Here is a 17896-nt window from a genome sequence, read left to right as displayed (position 1 = left end):
GCTGAGTTACTGCCAATGTAGTCATTTTTCACATAAAACATGAATCTGTGAAAATCATGTAAATTAAAACTTGGTCCTCCAGCTGTACTTGCCCCAGTCATTGAAATCATTGCCCCTGTACTGACAGAGATATGTAACTCAATGTTTCTCTCCGGTACATACCCGACTATTTGGAAAAATACCATACTTAAACCCCTCTTGAAAAAATCTTATTTGGATCCTGATGACACCAAAAACTATAGGCCCATTGCCAGTTTGCCTTTCCCGGACAAAGTGGCCGAAAAAGTAATTAATATGCAAATCTCTAAATTTATAGAAGATCACCATCGACTAGATGACACCCAATTTAGATTTCGTAAAAGTCACAGTACCGAGACAGCACTGATCCAGCTTGTCAGAGGAAATAAGATCTATCCTCGACCAGGAAGGGTTGGCAATTCTCATCCTGCTGGACCTCTCCGCCGCATTTGACACAGTCGATCATAACACCTTGATCGACCGTGTCACTGCAATGGGAATCCAGGATAAAGCTAGAGACCTACTGTCCTCCTTTCTCTCCAATCGGACCCAGATGGTTACACTGGGCAACTTCCACTCTGCCCAGATGACCTTGCTGTGCGGTGTCCCACAGGGCTCATCCCTAAGTCCGACACTTTTCGATATCTATGTATCGGACCTAGCCAGAGTCATCAAAGCACATGGGATGGGCCTAACATCATATGTTGATGATACACAGCTGGTGCTCGCTATAAAGATTAATGGAGAAAGGATGGCAGCCAGCTTCCAAAAAGGCATGTTGGCCATCAGTAATTGGATGGCCAACAATTGTCTTAAACTTAACTCCGATAAAACGGAAGTCATGATCTTTGGTAAGCTCTCTCCCATCTGGACTAGTTCCTGGTGGTCCTCAGATCTTGGTCCTCCACCAAACCCTGTCTCTAAAGTCAAAAATTTGTGAGTTATTTTTGACGACAACCTTACCTTCGCATCCCATGCGAACGCAATCGTCTCTGCCTCTTTTTACAAAGTTAGAACCATCAAAAAGATCCTTCCATACCTTCCCCCCAATTCAGGAAGGACGCTGGTCGCTGCCTTTGTGATGTCTTCTCTGGACTACTGTAACGGTCTCTTTGTCAATGCACAGCAAAAGATAATTCTAAAACTGTAATCTGTACAGAATGCCGCAGCCATAATGCTCGCAGGAACCCCTAAATTCAAACCCATTGCACATATAATCAAAAGTTACCACTGACTTTCTGTGAGGAATTGAATAAAATCTAAGGCACTGTGCATTGCCTATGAAACCTCTCAAAACCTAGGTCCACGTTTCCTTCTAAACTCTCTAGTCTTTCCCACCCCCAACAGGCCACTTCGCCCTTCCAATGTCTACCTTCTGTCAGTGCCAGGGACCAAAACTGCCTCTTGGGGCGATCGACGTTTTGTTGTCTCGATGGCAAATTTATGGAACACTCTCCCTTTGGAGATCAGATCTTGCCAAACCTTGCTGGCTTTCAGAGAAAAATAAAAACCTGGCTGTTTAATCAATAATTCTGCCTTTCTCTGTCACGTCCGTAGCGCCGAGACACCTTTGGGCATTTGCACGCTTTATAAGTTTTAAAAATAAATAAATAACGTGGTCAATGTACTGAAGTGTAAGAAAGTGCAATAAACAAACAAAGAGGGGTAATCTCCTGCAACGTGTGTAATTATAATCATACCTACAAATATCTAAACCATGTATTAATACCTGTTTGAAAACACCCCCGAACCAAATTTCATTTAAAGGACGAGGGACATCAAGTAGACAAGAGCATTTTTCCATAAAGACTGCACTAATGCAATATTGTAAATGCTGGCCTACCTAGATCACTAATCTAAAAACAAGCATTTCCAATGCAATAGGTCTCGCTTTTGTGAGCGTTTTTAAGCTATTGGCATTGTAAATAACAATGTCTTTTATTTATGTGTTTTAAACCCAACACATATACAAAAGGCATTCTTGTTGTTGTTTAATTGCATTGAGGTACAGATGACAAGACGAGTGGAAGAAGAAAGGAGTGACACAGTTTTGCATTCCTCACTGGTAGGTAGATATGATGATGTATGGACACCTTCAGAAATGGAACTACTTAACATTATAGCAATAGCAGGGCTTATACAACTCCTCTGCTAAGCTGCATATCAGCATGCCTTCCAATTATGTCATTGGAGTCAGTAATGGCATTATTAAAGAACTGGGGGGCCAAGTTCTCCACCCACTCTGCGAGAGACAGAGGAGTAAGCATGGGCGGAAAATCCGTTACGCTCGCGGATTTTGCGGATTTTCGGTAAATTCGCAATCCGCGAGATTCGCGAATTTCCCGCAAAATCCGCAAATTTGCATGCAGCGGATTTTTTTTCTTTGCGGTGTAAGTTCGCAATTGCGAACATGTAGGTGCGGCGGGCAGCAACAATCTCGCACTCGCGAAATTACAAAAATTGCAATTCCGCACAAGAAATCTACTAGCAAGCAGCATAGACCTTCTGAAAATGATTATTTTTATCAGAATAGCTCCTCAGATTGACATTTGCCTGCACTTTTTTAGATTTGAGGCCTTTTGATTTTCTTTGGATAACTTTTGGATTAGAAATCAACTTTCTCATATAAGCTTGGTGGGGCATTAAAGTTGCTGTAATGCTGCTCTGCAGAAAACGAGTTTTGCAAAAGTGAAAGCAGGTTCAAAAGTTCAAACTCATCATTAGTAACCGTTCCCTGTAGTGCTTCCTGACAAGGGCCCCTCCAAAGTTCAGTTGCTAGTTGCAACAATTGTTCAGTTGCTAGTTGCAACAATTGTATGACCCTGCTCTGACCCTCACAGCAGGCTCATAGAATAGCTACAAGTAGGCCACAAAGGTCCTGGAAAAAAAAATTGCACTGCAACAGAAAGCAAATTACAGATAAGGATGCAGGTGCCAGACTGGAATTTTAAAACAGTGACACATTAATAAATCAACCCCAAATTAATTCATGTCAGTTGAAGCAGGCAGGTGTGCTTGCTTTTTCCCCCCATAATCTACAGTGATGATGAACCAGAGGGTGGCATAAGGCATTGATGTACCAGAGGGTGGCATGGGTAAAACAGAGGGTGGCAGGGGTGAAACAGAGGGTGCTGGGAACCTATGATGATGAACCAGACGTAGAAAGAACATAATTGTGACCGTTGCGAGCCGACATGTAAGTTCGCGATTGCGAACTGTTACAAAACCCTCGCGAACTGTCAGAAATCCTTGCGAACTGTCAGAAATCCTTGCGAACACACAAAAAAAAATCCGCAAATTCGCGAGAATTCGCGGATTTTGCGGATTGCGAGTTCGCAAATTCGCAAAATTCGCGAATGCCAGATTCGCAAAATTCACCCATACTTACAGAGGAGGGCAAATCTCTTGCAGCATAAGCAAGGCTCACGCGACACTCCAGGATAGACGATTCCTCTGTAAGGAACAATCACAATTTAAAAAATATTATCATCCACTGTAAACTAAAGCTTACACTGCCACCAAATGGCAACTTGTGGTTGCTAATGTGCCTAAAAATGCAGAGGTCGGCTAATATGCTCTGAGGGAGTCAAAAGTACGCCCAGTTGACCCAATTACTACCCCAAAAAGCACATAGCTAGAAGGGATAGATTCTCACAGCAGACACGCAACATCACGTCACTAAATAGTTTCTAAAACCATACTCTTATCTACAACAGATCCCTAGCGCAGCGTCTGCATGCTGGCTCAGGCTCGACCTAAAAAAAGAACATTTAACTGGGCTTTTTCCACTAGAATGCAGCTCCTGCAGATTGCCTGAAGTCAGCCAAACCACAGGTTTGGGGTTAGGAGAATTCTTGTCACAAGGAGAAATTCCATTCCTTATACAGCCTCAGAACATGTGGGCTAATTTGGTCACTCTCTGAACATAATTACGCATGTTATCTTTTTTAAAGCTAAGTTTGGGGAATGGTTGTGAATCCCCAGAAATTGTGAATCCGTGGTTGGTCCGTACATGTGAGTGAGGTGCGCCCACCTCAGATTTCCTATCTAAGCCACTGACGAAAGTCCGTGCACCTGGCCGATTTCCTTGAGCGCCCCCCCATACTCATTGTGTGATGCAAAATTCAACATTTGTGGGCACAGGTGACATTTCTTACACATGTGTGCCTTCAGACATAAACATTCCTATTTATTAATTAATTCTAGCGGTTTTATCTAGCGCGGTCAAACCCCTAGTATATTGAAGCTCTTTACTTACAATATATACAGCGCAGTAATTAGCGTCCTTTTGTTTTGGGGTCGTGGCTCCAACTTAGGCATAATTCGGAGAAGAGGACGAAGACTCCTCAACAAACATTTTAGCTAGCAGGGTGGCTTAGTGAGGTGAATGCTTGTTGCTGATCAACAGGTCTTAATTTCACATCCGAGCGAGCCAGACTCAGCCTTTGATCATTCTGAGGCTGTTAAACCACGCAACACTTGTTGCTGGAAGCGCCTAGGAACACCAGAACTGAAGCCTCTATGAAGCGGAACCATAAAACAAGTGATTAAGCATCATCTGAGCGGGAGAAGGTGTGTAATTTGTAAAAATATCAGTAATTTTCATGTTCTGTGTCTGTTAGTGGAGGGGGTTGTCCACTTGAAACCTGCATGCGAGATTCAGATGTCAGCTCAGTGCATGGCGAAAGGCAGTGCGTAAATCGCTGCCGTGCATGTGCACGCTTTTACAATCCCCAGGACACTATCTGATTCGGTCATGTCTCCTGTGAGTGAAAAGTCTGAAAACAAGCATTTGAAATGCAATAGGACTCGCATTACGCGAGACCTATTGCATTAGAAACGGGAATGCGGGCTGGCGAGAAGGCACAAACGGGGGGTGCGAGGGGGGGAAGGCACAAACTGCGGGGGGGAGGGAAGGGATGAAAATAGTGCTCGAAGTAAAGGGGACAGTAGCCATGGAAGGATACAAATGACGAAATTGCCGTCATGAGCAAGGACTAACAAGCCTAAAATCAATCGTAATGCAGCATTTAGGAACTAAGCAAATTAAAAAGATGGGCCAGAAAATGGGCGGAGCTTCCACAGAGCTTCCACGCTATACTGAATATTGCATGCCTCGCAAAGCGAGCAGCGCATGAGCGCTGCCGCCATAGGCTCGACCTAATGACAAAATAGCTCGAATGTACCTAAATCTTCAGGAAACACAAAGCCATCTTTCTTACTTTGAAATCCATTCATTGGCTTCCATTGCAGCAAGGAATCCATTTCCAGGTGCTCTGTATCTATCATATGCACAGTTGTTTCTGAGAAAAGGTCATTCTCTTTCCACAAACTCTGGCCACGCAGAACTGATCCACAAGATGTCCAAGGTCTACCAAAGTAAACCCAGATAATTATAACATGGAGGAAAATCTAGCACCTCACCTACAGAACAAAATAACTATAGACTCAAGTACAGGAAAGACGTGTAAACCCCTTTTTTCAAGGACACATTTTTAACTGTCCCTGAGATGCAGCACTGACTCACCATTCCACTGACTGGTCGCCACTCACCAATCAGTACTTACAGTCCTGATATCTTTTGTTTTACCCACGTGACCATTCTCCCATTTACTGATTGAATGACCTGAACATCGCCTTCTGTGAGTCCCCTGCAACTTCTGCTTGAGGATTTATGTTTTCTTGAATTACGAGAATGACTGCAGAGCAAAACACCAACCCTATCCAGAATTCTCGAAATAATCAACTAAACAAATATTGCTCGATCTCTCAATCACTTATCTGTCCCCCTCGTTGTGTTCCTTTGCTCATCATTAGTTTGATTTCATTTGCAGTCTATATAGATACGAAGGGCGCGCTGTCATTATCAGTTGTCATTTATGAATCTCCATTGTCACTCGACAAAACTTCACTCAAACACCCAGATCTGGTTGCTGTCTCGCTTTCCTCCCTTTGCTCAGTGACGACTTTGCTTCTATTATAATAAATGCTTATAACTCTGCTTTACCTGTGCTGGTCTTTCTGCTTCTACTGTTAGACGGCTTCACTCTCTAAATTCTGAGCTGTCATATGCATTGCTGTATTTTAATTTTATTATATATTGTGTTGTTTTTTTCTACCATGTCTACATTTTTGACAAGTGATTTAGAGAATAAACTGTTTAAATAAAATAAAAAATCAAATTATGAAATCAAAAAAACTACATTAATTTGATAATTCCGAGCTTATTGATATACTTTCTCGAAACTTAGCAAATTTCGTGGGATAAATGCACTATATATAAGAAAGTAAATTAGAGTGGTGGGGAGTTGTATGTTGTCTGTGTGAAAGACCCACCATCCTCTCGACTTATAAGAAAACTATCAACTTTCTGGCCAAATTTTAGTTGCTCTTCTTAAGATAAGAGGTAGCTTTGGTTGCAGTTTCCAGAAGATTTGAAAACGTTGTCACATTTTCTCCTTCACTGAGCTTTAGAGATTCTCGGTGATCACAAACATAAATTACATTTTATCTAGACCTGCATTTACATTTTTCTGAAACGTATGTCACTATTCCAAACAACTCTGCAAACCTGTTTGGTTGCAGATTGTTTTGACGTTTTGTGTTTATTCTCTTTTAGTGAAACCGTTCTTAAACCAGGAAGAATATCAAAGGACATTGAATATTTCCAAAGCTTTTGAAAATGGGATTGGAAAAGAATTACAACAAAAATTAGAGGAAAGGGCCAGCACGAAACGGAATTGGGTAAGTTACTTATGTATAATATTTGTATGAATTTATATTGAATTTTGAATTTGATGCAGTATCTGAAGTATGTACTCACTGAAATAGAACATCACAAACTGAATTTGTAAAATAGTATTGAATTGGGGATTATCACATATCAAACACGGCTGTTTTCACAATTGCATTGGTGTGTTTAACCAGCGGTCCTTAATATTTTGGAATAGGAAATATTTTATTCACAATCAAATATATAAAACAATCATAATTTTGATTTTAATGGGAAGGTTGAGGGTTTTCTAAATTTAACTGAGGCCACTGATAGTCCAGACTACATTCTTCTGTTTGTGCATGTGCAGTGCTCTCAAGATTTATTTCGAGGGACAGGTTAGTCCAGCTGAAAAAGTTACCTTCTCAAAGTCCAGCACACAGAGTTTACAACTTCAGGATTTCACAGGAGGAGCTCAACTGATGTCACTAAGAGGCCAGGGAATCACTTCTTAGGGATCAGGAATTCACTTCAGCCTAGGCAAGCAGGGCTCAGGCAGGTCCAGTCGCCGGTTCAGGCAGGGTCTGTGGCATCAGGACAGCTTGACAGTTTTACGAAGGGCCCTGGAGCTTGTTGTGTTCCTGTAGCTCAGAGCAGTTGGTCAGCCAACTGACCCTTAGAGTCATTCTGGTAGTCCTGTGTTTAAGGAGATGACCCTCTCTCCTTCAAGCAGCAAGGGAGGCCTCAAGTAGTTATATACTTTCTGTGGAGTCCCTCAGGTCTCCTCTCTGAGTCCACCTTGTTTAATATATACATGTCCCCACTGGCAAAGGTGATCAGATCCCTTGGGTTGGAGGCCTTATCCTATGCTAATGATACACAAATAATTGTGTCCATAACAAAGAACATAGAGGCCTCCGTAGCCAATGTTAACAGCTGCATGTAGGCTGTTGCCTCCTGGATGGCAAACAACTTTCTTCAAATCAATGGGGAAAAAACCGAGGTTCTGGTCTTTGGCAACCAACAAAATATATGGCCCCACTCATGGTGGCCAGAAATTGCTTGGATCATGTGCTTGCCCTTTTGCCTTGGCAAAAAATCTCGGTGTCATAGATCTCCAGGTCAATAGAACTGTCTCATCTTGTTTCTGGGTTATTAGGGCCTTGAGGATTTCTTTCTCTCTCATCGCAAAAACACGCAGCTGTCACCCTAATTCTAGCCAGATTAGATCATTGTAATGCTCTGTATCGGGACATTAACAAGGGATCTATTCATAAGGTGCAGGTTGTCCAGAATGCTGCAGCAAGACTGATTTTGGACATTCCCATATTTCATTCGATCTCCGCTGCAATTTGAAAACTGCATTGGCTTGCAACCGAGAAGCGAATATTGTTTAAGGCCCTATGTATTGTTTGTAGGGCACTTCATAATGCAGGTCCAGAAGGAATCATACACCTCTTCCAACGATACATCTCTACCAGATAGCTGCGATCTGCCATCACAAATTGGTTGGTTGTGCCCAGATTTTAGAGGGTAAGGTGGGGAGGAAGAGCCTTTGTTGTGGCTGCATCTAAACTCTGGTACACCCTACTTACATCAATCTCCTGTCTTGAATCGCACCCTCTTTTACCTAAATCTTTAAAGACCTGGCTCTTTGCCCTCTAATTTCGTTAGAAGACAGATACTTCCTTCCTCTCACCGGGATTTCCGCTTTCAGCGCCTTGACGCCCTCGGGCATTGTTCGCACTCTACAAGTTGATCATTCATTCATTCATAGTTCAAATTAATTGGCTAGTGAGGAGCCAAAACTTACTTTCATCTCAGTAATTCATTCATGAAGCGTCGCACATTTTTTATTTGCATTCTCTTTGTTGAAACGAATTAGTAAAAGGACTAGTTCTGCTCCACAATCCTACACATTCCATTTTCTAATATCCTTTCTAATAAACAGCTGAATCTTTCATCCCACAAAAAGAAAGCTACTACATCAAATTAATTAAAGTCCAATGGATTGATTCTTGAAGAACAGAAACAACCAACACACGTTTTACGGCAAACTGACTACTTCTTCTGTGCTTTAAAGATAAACATGCATTCCACAATAAATATCAAATATAATTTATTGTACCAATGATTTTCTATCAATTCCTTATCGTAAAAAATTTATTATGTCATTCCCCCACGTAATATATGGATCCCATTGTAACATATTTATTCATCTTCAGGCCTAAAAAAATACATATTTTACATTGAATTGAGGTAGTATTCTGGCCTACTGTTGCAGCCTATTTGTGGGAGAGATTTCTATATTCTGTATGACTCACATTTTGTTAATACATGAATTCATAGACTTTAACAGGCTCCATTTTTACCTAGATTCTTCTAATTCACGAATAATAATTTCAGAATGAGTCAAACAAAAATGGCCAATAATTTGCTGATTCAAAGGCAATTAATGATGTTACCTTATATAAAATAGGCTGTAGTTCTAGGGTACCATTAATAGACTTCAAACACTTCTCATACTAATACTTATCTAAGCTTATTTCTGATGTCAATCTGGTGGGCATTTCTAAGGTCCCTGCCATGGCTATTTTGTCTTTGGAAAATTAACTAATCTGGAGTCTTTCATCATACATGAAGCAGTGATCACTTCCCATAGAGGAAAAAGGTTTACACAAAAACACTGCCTAATGAAAGCTAGATAAAATGATGAAAGAAAGCATATACCCTAAAAGACTCGCAATTTCAGGCGAGGAACTGCATGGCCATGCTGTTTAATACAGCTTTTCTTTAGGTCTCGCCTAGACCTCGCTTGCTCTGTCTCTTCAATACATGTTGTATACACTCTGTGAGCTTACAGCTGGCCAATGCTTTCTATTTGTTATTCTCAGTGTCCTTTGTAAATCCTTGCTTGTATGTGGTCATTCTCTTGTAAATGTCCCTCCTTTTTGTGTGTTGTTCCCTTCCACAGAGCATGGCGCAATTACTAGTACCCTTAACACATTTTTTTGCTTGTATGTTTTCTCTGCATTTTTTTTCTTTGCTTTCTGCAAGTCTTTCTGAAAGCCTAGCCTTTGTTTGTGTGTCATCTGTAAAGCTTTAAACCCTCTTGTTATAATTATTTGGTCACTGTAAACAACTGCAAGACATTATGGTATGGCTTTTTAAAGCTATTTTAATTATTTATTTGCTTTCTGTGTTCATGTATCTATATCGTCTGTAAATCTTGAAAACCCGTTTGTGTTTGATTTGGAATAGCAGAGTTTACATTACACAGCCATAAATTCCAAAGTGCTGTGGGAATGAGAAGCTGCAGCCAACTGTTTTGTGTCATGTTGAGGATGCGCTGGCTGGTGGGTTGAAAGCACGATCATGTTTTTGAATTGCGATTACAGCAAAGCAGACTTTCTTTCGTCCCTCTCTTCCCAACGAGAGAGCGCCACCAAATATTGGAGCAGTTTGTTAGAGCCTTCTGGTGGTAAGCAAAAGGCCTCTTTCAAAAGGCAGCCACCTGCCCCCCACATCCAAGGTTTGCCTCTGTTTTAATTTCATAGCTGTTTTTTTTATCTTGCTGCTACTCTTTTGAGATGTAAGTTGAAGGAGAAGCAGTCACATTTCACTTGATTCTCCCTGTAGTCCTATTTGCCATCTTGTGATTCGCTTTCAGGGGAGAGCTGCCGGCCATTGCAATGTTTTTTTCTCCTTGTTGATTTAGGAGAGGAGTGTGTGAGTCCTTGCATCTTTTCATAATCATGGCAGCTCGCAGTGAGCATGGGCCTGTGTTTGGAAGAGGGACCTCAACTAAAAAAATCAAGGCTTACAAAGTGAGTTTGGCACTGTTGTTTAGAGATGGCTGTGGGAATCCGTCTCTCCTCTGTCCCTATGAGGTGAATGTAGGGCTACAAACTGAACCTGCATGGCCTCCAAATCTTTCCACTGCAGTGAGTGTAGAATTGTGCATATCTCAATGACAATTCAGCTTCTTAGCATTGTGACCCTGGAAAAATGCAGTCCATAGTTGTGTTTTCTAACCTGTCATTTTAGAAAGGACTGGCATGATTCACATACATGCCATCTGCTCTGATTTTTATGTACCTTTTAGTCTCAGTGTCATTTCTATGGTGTTTTCACTAAGCTTCCTCTTTATGGCAGTCCACTGTCCTGTATCTTTACCTTTCCACCCCTCTATTCCATGACCTCCCCCGAGCTCTTTCACTGTCGCCTATATGTACTCTATTAATTGTCACTCCTCTCGTCATATTCTCACTTTTTTTTATTGGGTATTTTTCTTCTTGCTACTTTGCTATCCATAACTCTCTCTACTTCATGGCCACTCTTTTGCCATTTAGTTTCCCTTCACTGCAATCTCTGCTTCTAATCCCACCTGTTATCACTAAGCCTGCAATGTCTCGCCTCTGACTTCTTGTATGTTGCTTGTCTCTATTTCCACGTCATACATTTTTTGTCATAAATGTGCTACTTTAGGTACACTTAATCTTAACTGGTTTCAGTTTTCTGTTGAGTAGAATTAATCCAGCAGAGGTGACCACAACGAGCCGGGGAACTACAGGCTGATATCGCTAATGGATGTTGAGGCAAAACTATATGGATCATGCCTATTATCACTCCTTCAGGACTGGATGGAAGATACGAACATAATACCAATGTTCCAAACTGGTTTCCGGCCAAGGACGGGTACATTGACAAACTTGACAACCCTGGCGCTCTTGAAGGAAAAAGCTGCAAAAAGGGGAACGAGACTGTATGCTTGCTTTATAGACCTTCGAGCAGCCTTTGATAAAGTGAACAGATCCCGGCTATGGGAAAAACTAAGATCATGGGGTATCCCGAAGAAGTAATTGGAGGCCATTATAGTCCTGCACAGCAACACCTGGGCCCGAGTAAAACTGGGAGACGGTAGCAGCGTAACGGCCGAAATAAGAACACAACAGGGCCTAAAACAAGGCTGTGTACTGGCCCCAAGTTTATTCAACCTGTACATGGCAGATATTGTCAACCACATGGAGATCGGGGAATGCCATTCACCCCACATGTCAAAAATCCCAATTCCCTTCCTGCAGTATGCAGATGATATTGTTGTTCTGAGCCAAACCCCAATAGGGTTGCAAAGATCGATCAATAATTTGACAACCTATTTGGAGCACGAATGCTTGGAACTGAATAAAGATAAAACCAAGGTTGTCCGCATTGTGGATCCTAAAAAGCAAATATTCAAATGGTATGCAAATAGCTCTCCAATAAAGGAGGAAACTTCATACAAATACTTAGGTTCGAAATTGGGGCGAGGGCCGACGAACAAAGAACATAAAACGAGCTAAAAGCAAAAACACAGTCTCTGATCTACGCATACCGGCAATTACAAAATAAACTAAGTTGTCCAAATTATTCACACCTGCTGAAAGTGATCAAAGCTCAAACCCTACCATCCTTATCATACGCACTGGCCACCTGGTGTGGCAAAGAAGCAGGGCTGTTAAACAGCCTACAAACAAAAGTATACAAGGCAGTACTAAACCTTCCAAAATCATCAGCTCCGGCGCAGGTTCGCCTAGAATTTGGCCTTCTAAATCAAAAGTTTCGCAGTATGGGAACCTTTGTGAAACTCTGCCATAAAATACGCACGTCGGAAGCCAATACATTGGACAACCTGTGCTGGAAAGAAATTGAAACTCAACAGAAACAGCAAGTTCCAAACAGTTGGGGAGGCTACCTGTCTCAATCCCTAATCTGCATAGGAATTGAGGAATCCTGGGAGATGTATCCAGACAGAGCCACTTTTGATAAAATTGTAAATAATGCGGTCAAATGGGAATCCTATCTGGAAGACAAGATAACTACCGCAAAAAGACGACACGGGTGGACCGTGATAAATTCATATACCGGGATAAAACCGCAGTCCTACCCAGAAAGCCACTTTAACAATTCGTTAAAACAAAGATATATAAAACATCGATTAGGTCTACAGTTCTCAAAGGACCTGCTACCAGCCTGGAAAAACTGCCACACCGACCCCATTGTCGCCTATGTGGATATCGAAATGAAACACTACCACATTTACTATGTGTGTGCCCGGCACTTAAGGCCTTGAGGAGACGGCTTTTAAAGAACATTTTTAACAAATTGAATATTCGGACTTGTAGGCAAGCCGTAATCCAATGGCTAGATGGATCATGTCCTATGCTGGCCTGCAGGGGGGTCAAATATATGATGAAAGCCCAATCTCTCCTACAGCAAGCTGACCTTGGAATTATACCACCAACCTGAAATAACTGACTTTTACTTGCCACTTACAAACAGTTTTATTTGCCAATATTTTAAAATGTGTTTTATGTCCCAAGTTGATCTAGATGCATTTCGTAATGATTTTTAATAATTTTATACAATAAAAATTGACTTGACTTGACTAATCCAGCAGAGGGATGCTGCAAAACATTTTAGGCTTCTGGCAGAATAGGACTTTCTTCTGTAGCATGAATTAGATAAAGTTGAGCAGTGTTTCCCTTTCATACACATTTTGTAAGTGGAGCCAGCTGCATTTAATAGCGATAGGCTCCTATTTAAGTGTGCTTAATTGTTCCGACGCATAAATCCAGCAACTTGGCCTGGAGTGCTGTACCAGTTGGGACACTAGGGATAGGGCATCAGCAATAATGGCACTCTGCATTGCTTGATTTGCATTGTCCATGCCTGCTTCTTCCCATGAGACCTGATGGTAAAGGCAAGAGCTTACTTTTTATCAAGGGCTAACCCTGATTATCATGAGGAATACTAAAGTGAACAAAAGCTGCATGGGAACACCCTGGTCTGCTACTCTGTGTGTGTCCAGCAGATTGCTGTGGATATGTCTGGTTAGAAGTTTGTGCCTTCACCCACTGGTACATATCGGTATGGCACCTCGCCCTGGGTCTGTCCCGAAGATGTGAGCATGAGAGTGATAACCTAAAGCACTGCCAGCCTCTCAGCTGTTTTCGTGTGAGAGATACGAACGCACTGCTCCTGGTTATGAAGAACAGTGAATATTAATCAGCCAGTCCTGGAAGGGCTGGAGTAGGACCTGACCAAACTCAGTACTTCCAAAAATTAGCCTTGTCTTAGGCACACAGTTAATGACAGGATTAAGGACAGGAGATCTATTAATCAACACTCAGAGATGCAAACACTGATCATACAACTAATGTCCTGTAATCAGTGACAGCTTTGAAAGTAAATTATCAATGAAGCTGGTGAAATGCGGGTCAGGTGACAACCGTAAACCCATTCTTCTACCTTTCGCTAATTACACATCAGCGTACCACATCTCCCCTGCTTTCTTGTGCCTTCACCTCTTTCTCCTTTTACTTCCTCTATTTTATATATTTACATATTTTACTTATTCGCCCTTTTTCCTACTGTTGTCCCTTGCCCTACTTTTTTCTTTCTAACCTGTCCCTCCCACATCCACCTTGTGCTCAACTTAGCTGTTGCATCCATTTCCTTATATTGGTCCTTTATCCTCCTCCATTTTCTCACCACAATCCATCTGGGACATTTCTCTCATTAGTCTTTGTGTTTCTTTTCCTCCACCGAACTGTTCACCCCATTTCTTTCTATATTTTCGTCTTATCTCTTCTAGCACTTCTATGTTGCTGTTCTATTTTCTCATCACAGTCTACTTAAGACCCTTTTCTCCCATTATTACTTGTCCCCCTTTTCCTTCTCAACTGTTAATCCTCTTTTTAGTTTAGAGCCTGTCTGGTTTTTTAAAGATACAAATGGGGTGGGGTCGCACACTACTCACACACCGGCGGTGTCGCCCCTAAGGACTCTGGTCAATGTAGTAAAGTGTTCGCGATGCATCATCTTTCGATCTTCTGCTATCTTCGCTGTCTTCGCCATCCCTGGACACGTGTTTCGGGGTATTTCCCCTCATCAGCAGGGATAGGCCGTGTACTGGGGTTGCCGATGGCTGCCAATATCTGCCAGGTATAGTACCACTCAGGCGCGTAGGTGCGGGATCCCAGGCTCGTCAGCCCTCTGCTCAAGGGAGCTTTAAAGTTACAAATGGGGTGGGGTCGCACACTACTCACACACCGGCGGTGTCGCCCCTAAGGACTCTGGTCAATGTAGTAAAGTGTTCGCGATGCATCATCTTTCGATCTTCTGCTATCTTCGCTGTCTTCGCCATCCCTGGACACGTGTTTTGGGGTATTACCCCTCATCAGCAGGGATAGGCCATGTAATGGGGTTGCCGATGGCTGCCAATATCTGCCAGGTATAGTACCACTCAGGCGTGTAGGTGCGGGATCCCAGGCTCATCAGCCCTCTGCTCAAGGGAGCTTTAAAGTTACAAATGGGGTGGGGTCGCACACTACTCACACACCGGCGGTGTCGCCCCTAAGGACTCTGGTCAATGTAGTAAAGTGTTCGCGATGCATCATCTTTCGATCTTCTGCTATCTTCGCTGTCTTCGCCATCCCTGGACACGTGTTTCGGGGTATTACCCCTCATCAGCAGGGATAGGCCGTGTACTGGGGTTGCCGATGGCTGCCAATATCTGTCAGGTATAGTACCACTCAGGCGCGTAGGTACGGGATCCCAGGCTCGTCAGCCCTCTGCTCAAGGGAGCTTTAAAGTTACAAATGGGGTAGGGTCGCACACTACTCACACACCGGCGGTGTCGCCCCAAAGGACTCTGGTCAATGTAGTAAAGTGTTCGCGATGGATCATCTTTCGATCTTCTGCTATCTTCACTGTCTTCGCCATCCCTGGACACGTGTTTCGGGGTATTACCCCTCATCAGCAGGGATAGGCCGTGTACTGTGGTTGCCGATGGCTGCCAATATCTGCCAGGTATAGTACCACTCAGGCGCGTAGGTGCGGGATCCCAGGCTCGTCAGCCCTCTGCTCAAGGGAGCTTTAAAGTTACAAATGGGGTGGGGTCGCACACTACTCACACACCGGCGGTGTCGCCCCTAAGGACTCTGGTCAATGTAGTAAAGTGTTCGCGATGCATCATCTTTCGATCTTCTGCTATTTTCGCTGTCTTCGCCATCCCTGGACACGTGTTTCGGGGTATTACCCCTCATCAGCAGGGATAGGTCGTGTACTGGGGTTGCCGATGGCTGCCAATATCTGCCAGGTATAGTACCACTCAGGCGCGTAGGTGCGGGATCCCAGGCTCGTCAGCCCTCTGCTCAAGGGAGCTTTAAAGTTACAAATCGGGTGGGGTCGCACACTACTCACACACCGGCGGTGTCGCCCCTAAGGACTCTGGTCAATGTAGTAAAGTGTTCGCGATGCATCATCTTTTGATCTTCTGCTATCTACGCTGTCTTCGCCATCCCTGGACACGTGTTTCGGGGTATTACCCCTCATCAGTTTTTTAAAGACATCTTGGGGGATTCAGAAAGCTTACCTAAGAAAGCATATGGCTGAGATACCCGCCACCCCCTCTCAACACAAAATTCCCCAAGGATGGGAAGACGGAAACGGTTCTGAACTTTTGGAAGGCGGGAGGGAGTTACCCTCCCGGCCGTATTTATTAAAATATGAAACAAAATTAAAACATTAAAATAACAGTTTCATATCATGTACAATTTCATTTACACATTACGATGTTCTTGGCTGACCTTAACACATCTCTACTACAAAGGTTCTCCTAGCCGATACTAAACATCCTGCAAATGCATTTCTGAACATTGAAATTGTACATCCTAACGTTACGGGCCAACGGCAAGGTCGTAACCGGTGTCAGATCCCCAATACCAGAATTCCCCCCTCAATTGTGAGGGGCGGTCGCACAGCGGACTGTACCTCTGTGCCTACTTCCAATTTCCCTTGTCTTAGCGGGGGCCCCCTGTTAACTCGACGCCATCTTAGTGGTCGTCCGAGGACTCGTGTGAGGTGTCTAGAAGGTAGCGTAGACCCCCCTCCCACCCCACACAACTTACCACATCTGCCGTCGCAGATGTCCGGGCCCCGGGAAATTCCGAGGAGGGGTCCGTAGCCCCTCCTCCCCAGGGAGGGGCCTATGGCCGCCTTCCCTTTCGGCGTCCCCATCCTTAGAGGGGACCGCCTCCCCGTTTGAGGGGCCATTGGCCGCCTCCCCCCGGGCGCTCCCATCCATAATGGGTGACGCCCAAACCTCTAGGGATCTTCCAATTACTGCTCACCGATCATGACCTTACCGCCCGACCAAAAATAAATACGACAATCTAAATCTAAGCTAACGAAAAGGAAAAACAATCACATTTAAGCAATTCAAAGTATAAACTCTACTGAGCATCACTGTTTAGTTCAATTGCAACCATTTCTGCTGAAAAAACATGTTGAAACGAAAATTATCAATTTATTACATACCACATTACCAACTTTTATTCAAAAACAACCTGTAAGAGAAACCATATCACGTCACTCAACTTTATTCAAACAAATCGCTGTCAACAGGGGCTGGTGGGTGGGTCAAAATTGGCTCTTCGTTCCGTCTCGAGCTCACGTGTAAAGAGGAGGTGCAGCTTCAGAGCACAGGAACAAGAGGATGCTTCCTTGGCTTGTCGCTCCTTTTATCCTTCTTCGGGCGGGCGTAGACCCTCCTCCAATCCGCCTCCCGGGCGTGGCTGGCGGTGTCGGTGTCTAGGACAACCCTCTCTTGGGCGGGAAAAGGCGCGCCCCAGCTACGCCGCTTCGGGCATACCAGCCGGGACACGCCTCCCGCCCAAAATGGTTTCCCGGGGGGATCGGGGTACTCCACCATACGTTCGGGGGGACCGAGTGGTCGCCCCTTTCCATATGGCTGAGATACCCGCCACCCCCTCTCAACACAAAATTCCCCAAGGATGGGAAGACGGAAACGGTTCTGAACTTTTGGAAGGCGGGAGGGAGTTACCCTCCCGGCCGTATTTATTAAAATATGAAACAAAATTAAAACATTAAAATAACAGTTTCATATCATGTACAATTTCATTTACACATTACGATGTTCTTGGCTGACCTTAATACATCTCTAATACATAGGTTCTCCTAGCCGATACTAAACATCCTGCAAATGCATTTCTGAACATTGAAATTGTACATCCTAACGTTACGGGCCAACGGCAAGGTCGTAACCGGTGTCAGATCCCCAATACCAGAATTCCCCCCTCACTTGTGAGGGGCGGTCGCACA

General features: G+C 43.5%; 1 protein-coding gene across 2 annotated transcripts in view; it reads left to right on the top strand.

The window, feature by feature from the left end:
- Positions 1-17896, top strand: part of LOC147688907 (peroxisomal carnitine O-octanoyltransferase-like) — a 633161-nt gene that overhangs the window by 202303 nt on the left and 412962 nt on the right. For both annotated transcript variants that reach the window (XM_086941804.1, XM_086941803.1), the window contains exon 3: positions 6638-6762. In XM_086941804.1, the coding sequence (XP_086797930.1) occupies positions 6638-6762 (125 nt within the window). The remainder of the gene's footprint in view (positions 1-6637; positions 6763-17896) is intronic.

This window comes from Lissotriton vulgaris, chromosome 10 (assembly GCF_964263255.1).
Source record: "Lissotriton vulgaris chromosome 10, aLisVul1.2, whole genome shotgun sequence".
Lineage (NCBI taxonomy): Eukaryota > Metazoa > Chordata > Amphibia > Caudata > Salamandridae > Lissotriton > Lissotriton vulgaris.
The sequence above is the reverse complement of the archived record's forward strand: the minus strand, read 5'-3'. Positions and strand labels throughout refer to the sequence as shown.